The following is a 14,582-nucleotide window of genomic DNA, read 5'->3' as shown; positions in this document are numbered from 1 at the left end:
AAATTTTTGTGATAGCCCCTTAGCCCTAAAGATATTCAGATAAGCAGTACTTGTTATTTTAAGTCAGTTAAGTACTATAGTAACAAAATACAACTAGATTTTCATTAATGTCAACTCTTCGGCTACCAAATTATCTACAAGATAACTAAACAATTCTAAGTTGCTAGATTTAGGCATAGTACTCATAATTTGCATTTGACCACTCATGTTAAAGAGTTGGAAAGTCTCAATAAACAAGAAATAATTTAAACAACAAAATAAAAAGACTACCTACCTGAACTACGGACTCCTTTTTGGAAACCTTCATACAGTGTAGTAACATCTTCTTGATAAACACTAACTAGTTTATTGTCAGGGCATAGACGAGATATTCGTGCTCCATCAGTTGTCTAAAATTAAAAATAGATAAAATAAAACGTTAGTTCTTCATGAAGTAAGTTCAAAATAAATTTAAGATGTTTAGGTTGGGGTATATATTTTTTTTAATTTAAAGAAGTGCTTTAAGTACCATGTATGGTAACAGAATAACTGTCTCAGTTTTAAACAAAAAGCTGAATTTTCAAACCAGACCAGTGTGTCCAATTATGGTAGTGTCTAGACAAAATCATTCAATTTTCAATTGACTAGAATTAGATCTAGATCTAGATTATCTAGTCTTAGTCTTGAGAAAGTCAGAAAGATCTAGATTTCTAGAGTAGTAGTAGTAGATCTAGAATTTTTAATTTCTATATCAAGAATCTAGCAAGAATCTTAGACTAGATCTCTCTCTAGCAGTAGATTCTAGATCTAAAATCTAGATTTTTTTTTAAACGACTTGGTTCTGTGACTGTCAGTAAATGAGTAACTGACTAGAATCATGATCTAAGCACTCTAATCTAAGGCTAGGCCTAGCAGACCATACTCCCATAGATCTAGAATCTAGATCTAGTCTAGTTAGTTTTGGCTTAAAATAATATAAATATTAAAAAAAAAACAACAGATCAAGATATCTTGATCTAGAACAGACACAGCCTGTTGTGCTCCATTAATTATCATCATGTTGTTAACTATTGTTCTAAAATGTTAAATTAAATATTAAATAGATCTAAATAGGCCTAAAATCGGTAATCTATCGTTTTGGGTACGTAAAATCGCCCGCGATTTGTAATGTGAAAAACAGGTGACTCCTTAAATTTTAATAATTATTTCACATTTTGAGGAGGATTTATGTTTTAAAAATTCAAAAATGTTTCCTTGATTCATTTATGTACCTGTTTTTAAACAATTGAATTAAAACTTTTCCCCAATAAATGAGGACTAGCGATGTTTCCAACAGATGCAACCATGCTTATTTAGTATAGCAGCCATCTTGTCTAAGTTTTATTTTTATAAGCTTTTAGCGCCAGATTCAGGGGGAAGCCACTCTATTTTACAAATGGCTGCCGTTTATATAGCAAATCTTGCTCTCAGACACTGCTGTTTAAAGTTAATTTCTGGCCTATATCGATATATTTAGCCATTGATTTAGGTTTATTATTCATTTATCTATAATATTTGACACAAAAGTATGACAATATACTTCTATTAAAGCCTTGACAATGAGGTAACGTTTTCGTACATAAATAGCCGCGGGCGATTTTACGTACCCAAAACGATAGATTACCCTAAAATCTAAATATTAGTTTAGTGACTTTAGTCAAAGTCAGTCACGAGGCTGCTTCTCGGAAAAATTCTATAAAATCTAGATCTAACTAAATCTAGATATCTAGTCTCAGTCAAGTTAAATTAGTCTAATAAAAGAGAAACCAAGACTCACTTTGTCAATTAAAATTTTAGATTGATTATGTCTATCTATCATAAGTTTATATCTGTGTTTATCGCCACAGCATTGTGACATTTTCAGTTAACCGTAGTTCCAAAAATGTACGAAATGTGTTAGGCTAGCAGCATCTCGAGTACCGGTATGTCAACAGGAAGTTTTGGTTTTTATAAAATAGAGGCGTCGTCCCGGACGTATAGGGCTGGATTCACAATGACATGTGATCACAATATTGTTGTGAACTGATCACGATATTTTGAACATTTTAAACTAGGCCTAACAGATGCGATATTGCCTTGTGAACTAGTGTTCTAGTGTTTAGAATTTTGAGTCAAAAAATGAAGGGCTAGATGTAAGCCTCCCTACTAAAATTTGCATATAGAATAGATCTAGGTTACTACGCAGTATAGGCCTACTTCGAATAATAATAATAATAAAAAAAAAACTAATTTTTTGAGTGCTCGCCCTAGATTCTGGATCTAGACATCTAAATCTAGGTCATTACTGTTTTTTTTTCAATGAAAATTGAAACAACGCATCGCGACTTCCGCGTTGTAATCAGCCTATTAGAATTAATATAATAATACTTAGACACGTCACCAAAATCGTTTGTGATTTAATTAATAATACACTCTTTAGAATAAACCAAAGCAAGGGGTATATTGAGTTTGTTTAAAGAGTTCAGCTCGTTAGTTTTACACAATCAGATTTTGACTGAACACTATATGCTACTCTCTAGCTTCTAAAGGCAAACACGACGAGTGTATGACAGTCACATGTATTAGCAGAAATGTATTGACCATTACAAGATAAAACAACCCATGATTTTTTATTTACCCACGAGATAAACGACTATAACTATTATTAGTTGGATGGCTTAGATTACATTCGTATAAACAAATAAGTAACCCTCAGTCTATAGATCTATATAGTTCAACTTGAAAATACAATACAAAGAGGGCATGGCAATGACGCAATACAACTACACAGAGGCAAAGTTACACCACGTTCACACTTTCGACTTGTATACTATATGGGAAAATTTTTTCCATATGTAATTAACTTTTTCTCAGTTGTTTTTCTAGACATGTGAACAAACAAACAGATCTAGCAAATCTAGAGTGTAAAACATGCACTGACATCAACACACACACACAACGCAGGGTCAACAGCACATCAGGGACTCATCCGTTTAATTTTGGTCATTAGTTCATTTCTGTTTTATTATGTATACACTTATCCAATCTAAAATACAATTGTATTAGCAAACACTTTTGGGAAGAAAGAGAGTGGGAGGGGAGAGCGTGCAAAAATATCAACTAGGCCTACAGTTCATAGACTTCACCACAATGACTCATAACTGGACCAGGGAACACATCGGCGAAAACACGGCCGGCATGTTTCACTACAGGTATCTAGATCTCTACTCAACCACAAAAACATGAATATCCAACACAGGCACGCATGTTTACCACTTTGTAATGCTTGTTGGTCCTCTTAGACTGGGTCTGTAGCCTCACGTACGGGGGTATGTCGTAATAGCCACGGGACGAGAACAAATTCCCCATTTTTGTTTTTTAATGAACAATCATCCGAGCCAATGCGCGAGTGGAAGTCAATGTGTAATCCGCGAGTGTGTAATCCAATCGTGTAGAAAACAACACTTTCATTCACTGCGTCACACACTTCGATCAATTAACACTATGAACACAGTTATATCGTGTCATTGTTTTTTTTTTAAAACTATAAATACAACAAAAGACGGTTCTAAGAATCCTGAGTAGGCCACGAGGTATGTCGTCTCCCCAGTACGGCACCACCACGTTGTTGCTATGCGCACGTTTATTGGTGGAGCGGCATCGCGCGACTCGGATTTCTCAAGTCGGCTCCCACACTCGGCTCATACTCGATCGATAAGTAGGGGGGCTATTTATAGCGTGACCTTGGCGCGCGCGGAATAAATAGAGCAGGCTATTCTCTGTTGGCCCGCACCACGTCAAAGGTATTTTCCAATGCGCAGCAAGCGTGTTTATATGATGCAATGGCTTGTTTGAGTCACGTGATGTTTGTCTACAATGTGTACAGTGATCACATGATCATTTTACAGTGAAGCCACATATTTTATTTACAAACGACTGACCCGATAGAGAAATACGTATTTAAAAAACAAAATAGTTATGTGACGTTTTAAAGCAATTTCCATGCCAATTTTAAATGCCAAACACGACCAAAACAACAGGATATTGTTTGCAATAGACGAAGGGATAGAGCCTTAGTGTCTCATAAGACTTCATTCCCAATATTTCATCTGGTCTAAACTTTTTGCCACCGTGCCATCCCCCTTTACATAACCAACAAAACTTCACGCCAAACAAAGCTACCCTTCTAATATACAAATGTTTCTTCTACTTATTGGAATAACCACAACACCTATGGGTCAAAACTTCCAGTAAATGAACTGTCCGTGATTAAGACAGCAGCAAAATAACAACACCCCACGATGGTGTAGCCGGTGTGTTGAAAAAATAACTTTTTCAATATACACATATTTTAACATTCAAAATTTTACTTGCACACGTTAACAAATCGCAACATGATGTCCAGCAATTGCGTTAGGTGTCCCAGTAATTGAAGATTTACCAATCGAGTCATGATAAACTAAATAACAAAAAAAAAAAAAAAAAAAAAAAAAAATATATATATATATATATGAATTGGAGCCTTTAATTTAAGCTCTCCACATCTTTGCTTAGCTTTACAGCATATCTTGCCAGCAGTTTATATAGCCAACATAAACTAGACCCCCATTGGCTTCAGCGTGTGATACGGAACGGCAAAAAGAAAAACACATATCTCGACAACTCAGAGGTGAGTACAACTAGTAATCTAAAAAAAAATATAATTTCGATTTTAGAACCATGGGGCACTTAAATATATATTTTAACCACATGTTTGGAGAAGGTCAAATAATATAAATAAATAATCGAGTCGAATATAAAAATATACGTCTAAATAAAAATGCCCCCCCCCCCCACCACCACTAACAAAGTTGATCAGCACATGAGAGACATACATAGACTAGACATGGCTTGACAACAAAAGACAAGAAGAGGGGGGGGGGGGCAACACAGAGAACTGGGGTGTCGACAGGTAGTGTGTGTGTGGGGGGGGGGGGGTACAGGTAATCAATATTAACTAATTAGACAGGTACGCTGTGGTTGCAATGTTATACATGATATTACTGCAACAATTTGCTGACAGGAATATTTAAAAAAAAATGTACGGTAACACAATGGTGTTGTTCTGTGAGTTAAAAACAAATAATGCGCTGGACTAACTACTGGGTTAATATGAATGTACGGTCGTATTAAATAAGAGTCGTCATGGAACACATGCGACTGGAGAAACTGATATACAAGCATTAGACAAACAGCGATAGATTTACCGCGTGGTGTAATGTAATTCATGGCGGAAACCCTACTCTCCATCACATTTTAACTATATCGTATTTCATGAGTCAGCTAACATGTTGCCGCTACAAGTGCTTTACATATTCCATCAGTGTAACTTATCCATGGTAGCACCGGGTACCTCAACTTTGATGATGATATAGGGAGGAAAAGCTTACAGTTTTATAGTACACAAGTTTATGGTACACAGGTTTATGGTACACAGTTTTATAGTTTTTTAGTACACAGTTTTATGGTACACATGGTTTTCATATTTTTAAAATCGATCTCTTATCCATGTCAACATGTCTTAGCTTATTGTAGGTAAACCTCTTGATATTTGAAAGGTTTACACAAATCCCATGTAAATGTCAAGTTAGAAATGTCAACGTATAATGGCCATTGACAGCAGGACCAAACACTGGGAGTAAGGGACCTAACAAGCTCATGCACAGAGAGAATCAGCTCACGGCTCAAGGTGACACGTACAGCACAGGTCGTGGTGAGCACAACATGCAGGCACATCAAGACAACCCCCCTCACACATATACACCTTACAACAAGGACCAGAGGGAAACACGCGACCTTCAAATACTGCTCACTCACACATCAGATAATATTTATAAAGGGAAACAATCGAACACATGTGAAAGACAATTCTATAAAGGGAAACAATCGAACACATGCGAAAGACAATTCTATAAAGGGAAACTAACATCTGAGAGAGACAACTCTCTAAACGTAAGTTTGTGATCGTATGATAATTGATATGACATTGAGTCTACAATTTAAATAAAAAACTGCGTATGCAGCTAAGAGATTAAAGATTAGACAATACAAATTATTGTATATGTATAGAGCCAGTCAGCTTTAGGGATAAGGACAGGCTTAGCGGAGAAATTCACTAGCTCGAGGATTAGTCTGGGCAAGTCGTGACATTAGAAAGTAAACAGTTCTCTATCAGACTAAAGAGTTGAAAGAAAAAGAATAGTTCATTATACTACTAACATCATCAAAATCGGTGACTAAAACTACTCTTGTGATACAACCACGACAATCCAGTATATCACGCATCACAAGATGATGTCTGAACACTCGAGGTCTTCATGCAATACAGCGACTTCATGGTCCTCGAGGGTGAGTATAGCATCCCCCCCACCCCCTCCATCCATTCACAGACGGGATATTTGTTCTCATTTAACTATCTACATGGCGTTGTTCAATGGCCGGTACTCTCATTCTGCTTACACTTTTAAAACATGATTTGGAGTTTTGAATTTTATTTTCTTTTTCCTTGAGCTGTTTTTTTGGGTAAGTTTAGTTCGTGTTTAAAAGTTTGAATGTGTATGTTTGTTTAGAATCCATTTTTTTCCCTGGTGAATTGATTTTCGCAATGTAATTGATTTAAAAAGATAAAATGTCCATTTATTTTACTATTACCGGACATTTGGTTGTTAGTATTTATAATTCTTTATCCCCTGGAAACTGAAAATAAAAATGCTTGAAGACTTAACGTTTGCGTTCAAAAACGGCTGGACTTAACTTCAACGAAGAAACGAATATAGCCAATAAAGGCAATCGAACTTAACATTGGGATCAAATACATCGATTATATACACACCAAACAATTCCAATCAACGCCACCTCTCTGTGTACAAGCTTACCTATCCCTATGACGCAGTACACGCCATACCTGGCCACTGACCGACTTAATTAACCCGTGCATCCTTATAGACAACCTCACCTGAATCGACTGACGGCTCAAGTCGTTCACCGGTTCTTGATGTACTTTGTACGAGGACTGTTTATTTTTTTTCTCACCCGGCATGGTTGGCCTAGGACTGGCCTCTCCCATATCTGTCCAGCAGGTCCACGAAATCAACCACCAACAAACACTACTAAACAATACTCCAACGAGAAGGAACAGAGTTCACAAAACAAGCCGTCTTATTAGGGCCCTAATGACTGCAATGTGCATACAAACACGCGCTAGCTAAAGCAAGCTTAACTAACTTAGACTGTCGCACTAGGCAGAACAACTTGAATAAATAACGCACCAACACTCCTCTTCGCCAAACTGTGTTAAAACTTGTTGATGTTTAATAAGGCCAGGTAGTCTAGTTGGTTATTGGACGCGTCCTCGTGCCCTGTGTTCTGGTCCATTGAGGTAGACGAACGTGTTCTTAGCTGCATATAGAGGTCCTATGTGTTCACGTTATATCAAGCGTTAAGCAACAATTATATAAGGGGCCGGTCTTCACGGCAAGTCACGTGTCTCTAGGGAAATCTACCATAGGTTTATGTGCCCGGGGGTGGGGGCAACAAGCTCAATACACAAATATGAGTTTAGAAAATAAGTAACACAACAAAGTATTTTTTTACTGCTAACATTCCTGATGTGAAAATTTGAATAGATCTCCTAAAGAAAACACAAGCAGAAACAGCGAAATAAATCCGGTTGGGGAAATAATTTGGTTTCACTTCCTGATGGTAGGTTTCCTTCTTGTTTACTTAACAATTTTAATTCAATCAGACACTTGTCTAATTAAAAGTTACGTCATCTAAACACGCCATGAGATTACATCGTGCCTGATTGGTTCATTCAGAACAAGCGCAACTCGCACATAAAACTACTAATACGAAGAAAACATGAGCAAGTTCTCAGTCCGGTAGTTGAGAGTAGGTCTGAGACCACAGGGAAATGATACATTCCTCTGTGTTTACATTTAGGTCTAGTGAAGCTTCAGTCAACAACAGGGAACTGAATAAAAAATTCATGATTCACTAGGGCAGTAAGATTCGTATCTCTCACAAGCAGTAGGTTCGACTTCCTACTACATTATGACGTGCTGTAGAATTGTCTAGAGCACAAACAGTAGGTTCAACGTTTCTAATCCAATGTAACCTGTCATTTACTTGTCTAGGCACCAAATTACATCTAGCTTCAACTTTATAATAACTTTAGTGTATTGGCTAATATCGACTGTTAACAATCCTAGATAGCAACAATAATACATGTTTGTGTGGACAGTGCAGATCTAGATGCCAAGCCTATGGAAGTTTAAATGGACATTGTGCATATCTAGATATTTATGGGCAAGACAGAGAGCGGATTTTAGCAAGCACACAACTACACTAAACAAGTCCTTATACACCAATAAAATGACTATTTTTTTCTAGACCATCGGTACTATATCACAGTTACACAAACTCTACATTTTCTAATCACGCCTTGGAAAGAAGATAAGGTGTATGTAACTTCAAGCACGATGTCAAAAAATAATTACAATAGCTTTAAGGGATGGGGCACTTCAACATTAATCAAATCATCTTTAAGGTGGGGGTACAATCACATTAACTATATCCGTATAGGTTGTGTGTGTGTGTGGGGGTGGAGGGTAGGAGGGTTCCCACAAAAAGTTGACACAAGCTAATCACCTCTACAGGAGATTAAGTACCTCACGGGACTGAAAGACAACTATCGGGCTTATTGCTTTTTTAAACATAATACCCCAGGACGATTGTAATTTTCTACTAGGAACGTTAATGTAATAATAAAGCCATACTTACTTCAATGAGTTGTGTCTGGCTAGTGTAATCGAAAACAGAGTTGTTTCCCTTCATTGTTTCTGTTTCTTTCAAGAGTCGACTTGCATAAAAAACTAACAGGATCTACTGCGTGGATCTACCGACATCAACACAAGACTAATCACATTTATTTCTAGAAAAACGGCACAGTCGTATATCTACTTAAAACAACAGATGCTCACAGCAGATAACGGCATAAATTTAACAACCACACAATAAACTATGTCAACTTTTACAACACAACCTGTGCAGTATAATGTGTTCAGCTCAAATTGTGAGAGGGGGGATCAATAGCTAGCACACGATAATTTAGCTGGTAATTTTTATACTCGACATGTCATCAAATCTACGTCAAAGTTAGCTCCCATCAATCCAGGACGTAAACAACTGTAAGTGGACAGGGCCGGCAACCCAAGGAGCTGATCGCTTATCGGGACTCTCTATTTGGGGAGGTAATAAAACAACATCGACTTTTTCAGTTAATGTTAGTGGTTAAGGATATAATTCTTCAAGTTAAATTTTTCATTGGACAAGCTGTTGCTCGCTTTTTAGGATTGTGTTTGCCGGACATGCCCATCATTTTTACATTGGTGAAGATTGATTCATATAAAATTCATATTAAAACGAAATGAAGACGCAGTGCCGTAGACATACTTCGTGTTTCTTAGAGCAAATACGAATTTGAAGTTTCATTTATCAAATAGGGAAAAACAAAACCTCGATTAATTTATACCAATGAAAGTAGACACATTTTCTAAAATATAAATTCTTCAGAAAATCTAGAACCAAGAAATATAAATGTATAGATCTATTTATGTACAAAACTTGACAACCAAATGTATTTTTTAACTTGACCAAATGAAATGAATAAAATATATTGTACTAGACACTTGTATATGCCTGAATGAATACTCACATTCCGATATATAAATATTATAAATAAACAACCATAGACGAGATGAAACTAGCGAATCAAAGTCTAACAAGGTTAAACCATAGCACAAAATTTGAAATAACTGTCGCAGGGTTGGGAAGAACACATGTAAGCGTCTTGTCAACTTGAAATAAAATAGTGCCAGATAAAGTGGCTACATCACCTATCTCGGCGTGGCTGAAACAGGGTCTAGGTACGACTGTAACCTGTGTCTAAACGTAGACACGACTGGACCAACACAAGATTACATCAGACCCACGTGTCAGACTCAGATTTACAGCTACTTTACTTTTGGAACAAACACTGGTCCCTCAGAGAACATATACAACATTGATATACACAGCTTAACGGCTGTTTGAAACGTTTCGTACAGTTAAGTTCTGATTGCTGTTTGATAGTCGAAGTTTGGTACAAGTAACACATTTGAATGTTGTTTGATAATCTAAGTTTGGTACAAGTAACACATTTGAATGTTGTTTGATAGTCGAAGTTTGGTACAAGTAACAAGTTTGAATGTTGTTTGAAATTCTAAGTTTGATACAAGAAACAAGCTCTGACTGCTGTTTGATAGTCTGTTTGGTACAAGTAAAAAGTTCTGATTGTTTTGTAGGGATCGGCGTGGTCGGGTAGGTAAAGCTAATGGTTGCTAAACCGAAAAGTTCTGAGTTCGTAACTTTTGGACAGAGGAGGCTTGATACCTGGGGACAGCAACTCATCTAGGAGAAACAACTCCACAATCAAACATAAGCAATGAAAGCCAATCCAGAAAGAAAAGCAGACAGAAATCCAACGGCCTAATTAGGTGGTTATTATATTGACACGTAATAAGTAATTGTGTTGGAGGATATCCTGTTCAACATCAAAGTTAAGTGTGATGAAGAGATACACGTGTGATGGTCTATGTTTGGTACACGTAATAGGTTTTGATTGTTCTTTGATGATACAAGTTTGGTAGAATTAGTTTAAACGGTGGGCAAAGATTAAAATTTTGTCAAAGCAGTCGATTTCACAAAATAGTATACCATTAGGTCAAAGTATTCAAATTCACAAAATAGTCGACATTTAGACGCCAACGCATTCCCCAACAACAAATAATCAAAAGAGAAAACCAAAAACGTCTTTATCAATGGCAGATCAACAAGTGAGTTCTAGACAGGCCGTGGCTAAAATCAAAATCTCATACCAACGAGTTCAGTCCTATGTTTTAAACTGGATTCCAGATCAAAGTCTCGCTAGCCCTGTCATATGTCACAATCAGCGTGACTCAATCCAGTTATAGGAGATCATACGATTACAAGTATCATAAGATTCAATAATTGAGCACCAGCCAAGTCAACCCCCCCCCCCACCAGGCCATTATTACACACTCAACCAAACCACTTCTGGTACAGACACATTAGACTGTTAAATTAAGTATCGGTTGACTTGGCCTGACAGTTTATGTTTAAAAGAAAAAAGTACGCAATCATTAGAATAACACCGTCATGCACGAAGCAATTACTGACGTTAATTAATATTAGGGGGTCGTCCATGACTGACGCCACGCGGTTCTAACAGAATTCGGGCCATTTAAACCCCTTCCCTTGTCACGCATTGCAACCAATCTGAATTACCCCCTGCCTTAAAACGTGATTTTATTTATGGGTGGCCCCTACAATGATTGCAAGGACTTTGTATTGCATGGTCACCAAAGTCCGAACTACTCCCATTCATATGTGCCCCCCCCCCCCCATGGTAGTGAGGTTCTTTGAATTGTAACATCAATGTTTAGAAATGGAAACATTGATAAAAGCAAGGAACAGGAAGCGTGGTAAAGTTGTAATTTAACACGCCGACACCATCCCCAACAGGGCATAAGTATAAAAATCTAGTCTACCCGCATTCATAGATGGCTATATAGACACAGACAGACAGACAGACAGACAGACAGACAGACAGACAGACAGACAGACAGACAGACAGACAGACAGACAGACAGACAGACAGACAGACAGACAGACAGACAGACACACACACATTGAACAATTGAACAACACGCTGACACTATCCCCAACAGGACATAATTATAAAAATCTAGTCTACCGGCGTTCGTAGATGGCTCTACAGACACACACACGGACAGACAGACCGACACACAAATTAAACAACACGACACACTTGCTGACTCATGTACATTACTCACACAGCACTGAGTAATCATGTGAGAAGAAATATATGTTAAAAGAAACATTACAATGGTTGAAGTCTGCAGAAACTCAACAGTAAAGCCAAAACCTGCGAGTGATAGCAGAAACTCGGGAATGTCTTAACCTCGGTATGTATAAAAAATTCATATAGAAAAAAAGTGTAGAAGCAAGTGAATTAATAATATCGCTTTTAATTAATTTAAATGAAGCGGAAATCCCATACTGGTCGACAATTATCTCCCTTTATGCCACTTCGGTGCAAGGTGCTATCACCCCAATGCACCCTACCTAGCGACGCCACTTTGTAAATAAACAAATTAAAGCCATTGGATGAATCAGACCCAACAGTACACAGTTTGATTACCACACTTCAATGTTAATAACATCAGCTGTTCAATTTGTAAAAAGCTTTAAATCATTCAATCCCATTTCAATCTGTCAGCTCTACATAGTATACAGGGAGATTAGAGCGCTGTCTATAATAGAGAAGATGTGGGATAAAACCTGTAGTTTAGAGGGAGGTAGCTGGTGGATGGTACACCAAGGGAGATGACCAATACACTCCAAGGGGGATAACTAGTAGTTTAGTGGGGGGGGGGGGGATAACCAGTAGTTTAGTGGGGGATAACCAGCGTGGAGAAAGTTTCTCACAACCTGTTAGAGACACCAGTACAAGTTAGAGGGACAGGGGAAGATAATCAGTACTGCAGAGAGGATACTCATGGAGCTATAAGCCCAGGGGAAGATAATCAGTACTGATGAGAGAGGATACTCATGGAGCTATAAGCTCAGGGGAAGATAATCAGTACTGATGAGAGAGGATACTCATGGAGCTATAAGCTCAGGGGAAGATAATCAGTACTGATGAGAGAGGATACTCATGGAGCTATAAGCTCAGTGGAAGATAATCAGTACTGATGAGAGAGGATACTCATGGAGCTATAAGCTCAGGGGAAGATAATCAGTACTGATGAGAGAGGATACTCATGGAGCTATAAGCTCAGGGGAAGATAATCACTACAATTGAGAGAGGATACACGTGTAGCCAACAAAAGACTTACCGACAGGATCTCAGACTGATGGTTCAAGTCCACGGCAAACTCGGGTGGGTCAGGGCCCTGGAGCAGGTAGTACACAGTGGCCGCCCCCACCGTCACCACCCCCGCGCTGGCCAGCTTCAGATAGTCCATGGCTACCTACAACAAGAGAAGAAATCACTCGATAATAACACCACTCAGTGACAGGAACGTTTATATAATTTCATGTTCTTTTTAATTTACATTTTAAGTATAAATAACTGGTTTTATTTTTCATTGAAAAAAAAAAGTTCTATTTTTAAGATTATCTATGCAGACATACTGAAATATTAAAAAGTAGGCCCTATACACCCCGCCTATTTTTCTTCATGTAACTATTCATCAAAGATCCATACATCATACAACACAATCAAACACCAGTGAATGTTTGTAAACATTAAAATGCCTGTCTTAAAACACTCGCTTAAGCTAGGCAATCCCATGTTGCAGATGTGAGCTGAGTTCACATAAACAAAACAACACAATTAAAAGACACAAAAAAAAAGCATGACAAGATACATAGGTTGGCATCTAGAAAATCAGGTTTCAAGCGTTTCGTTCGTTTGAAATAACACAGTACCGCTCTTGTTAGTCTGGTGGTGAAATATGTCTCGCACGAAAACAGAAAAAACCCAGAAACAGGCAGACAATGGGTGCATACAGACACAGAAGTGGGGCATACTTTACACACAAGTCCTTTAATTATATAATTTGTAGACCCAGGTTCAAACAAGTTTAGAAGCAGTAGGTCCATTTAACGCATTTTGTGTTTGTTTACTCAATGTAAGACAGATAACTCGGGAAATCTAGCAAGGACAAGATATTGCAAGTACAATTCTCTCCCTTGTTTTACTTCAAATCAATCCAATGTACATCCATCTCATGTACAGTACAGCTAATATCCTGTTACCATCCCGTAATAATTTCTCTAGCGTGCAGACACACGATATGCAATAAAACATCATATAACAGACGATCAATATCCGCTACAGTCCCCAGCATACTGTGACCGTGTACTGCCGTGAGCAGGCAATAAACACGGACCAAGCGGCACATTACCAGCGGGGCAAGTATCTCTTTGATCATCTTTCACTCAACTCATGCCACATCATTACGTTTTTTACTTTCTCGTATATACGAAGTATAGAGAAAGTCTTGTAATCGTGCAAAAAAAAAAAATCCAGATTTTTGCAAATCTCGACGTTTTACATCTCACTGATACGGAAAAACATAATTTTGCAATCTTGTCCGTATGTCTGTGTGTCTGTGTGTGTGTGTCCGTGTGTAAACACGATAACTTGAGTACCGTTACAGCTAGGTTGATGAAATTTCATATACAAGTATTTTATCAAAATCGTAGATCCGTATCAACTTTTGAGCGATTTCGGATAACCGGAAGTGGTACTTTTTCTACTTTGAATTTTTCAAAAGCCTATAACTTGAGTACTATTTCAGATAGATAAATGAAATTTGATATGTAAGTAAAAGATCTAATTCTCTACCTTCTGTCAAATTTTGAGAATTTTTCGTTGACCGGAAGTACTTATTTAC

The 14,582-nt window shown here is 37.6% G+C and overlaps 1 protein-coding gene across 9 annotated transcripts in view; it reads right to left on the bottom strand.

The window, feature by feature from the left end:
• Window positions 1-14,582, bottom strand: part of LOC131950447 (long-chain-fatty-acid--CoA ligase 1) — a 36,162-nt gene that overhangs the window by 9,685 nt on the left and 11,895 nt on the right. For 4 of the 9 annotated variants that reach the window (XM_059312592.1, XM_059312595.1, XM_059312594.1 and 1 more), the window contains 2 exons: window positions 13,017-13,151; window positions 275-389 (listed from right to left, as the gene is read on the bottom strand). In XM_059312592.1, coding sequence (XP_059168575.1) covers window positions 275-389; window positions 13,017-13,151 — 250 coding nt within the window. Of the gene's footprint in view, window positions 1-274; window positions 390-1,795; window positions 1,965-3,270; window positions 3,708-6,991; window positions 7,434-8,817; window positions 8,986-9,751; window positions 9,847-13,016; window positions 13,152-14,582 lie in introns of those variants that run through there. The other 5 variants (XM_059312601.1, XM_059312600.1, XM_059312597.1 and 2 more) reach the window with 5 other exon arrangements.

This window comes from Physella acuta, unplaced genomic scaffold (genome assembly GCF_028476545.2).
Source record: "Physella acuta isolate Inbredline_101_S28 unplaced genomic scaffold, ASM2847654v3 ptg000764l, whole genome shotgun sequence".
Taxonomy (NCBI): domain Eukaryota; kingdom Metazoa; phylum Mollusca; class Gastropoda; family Physidae; genus Physella; species Physella acuta.
Note: the sequence above shows the minus strand (reverse complement) of the source record. Positions and strands in the feature narration are given on the sequence as shown.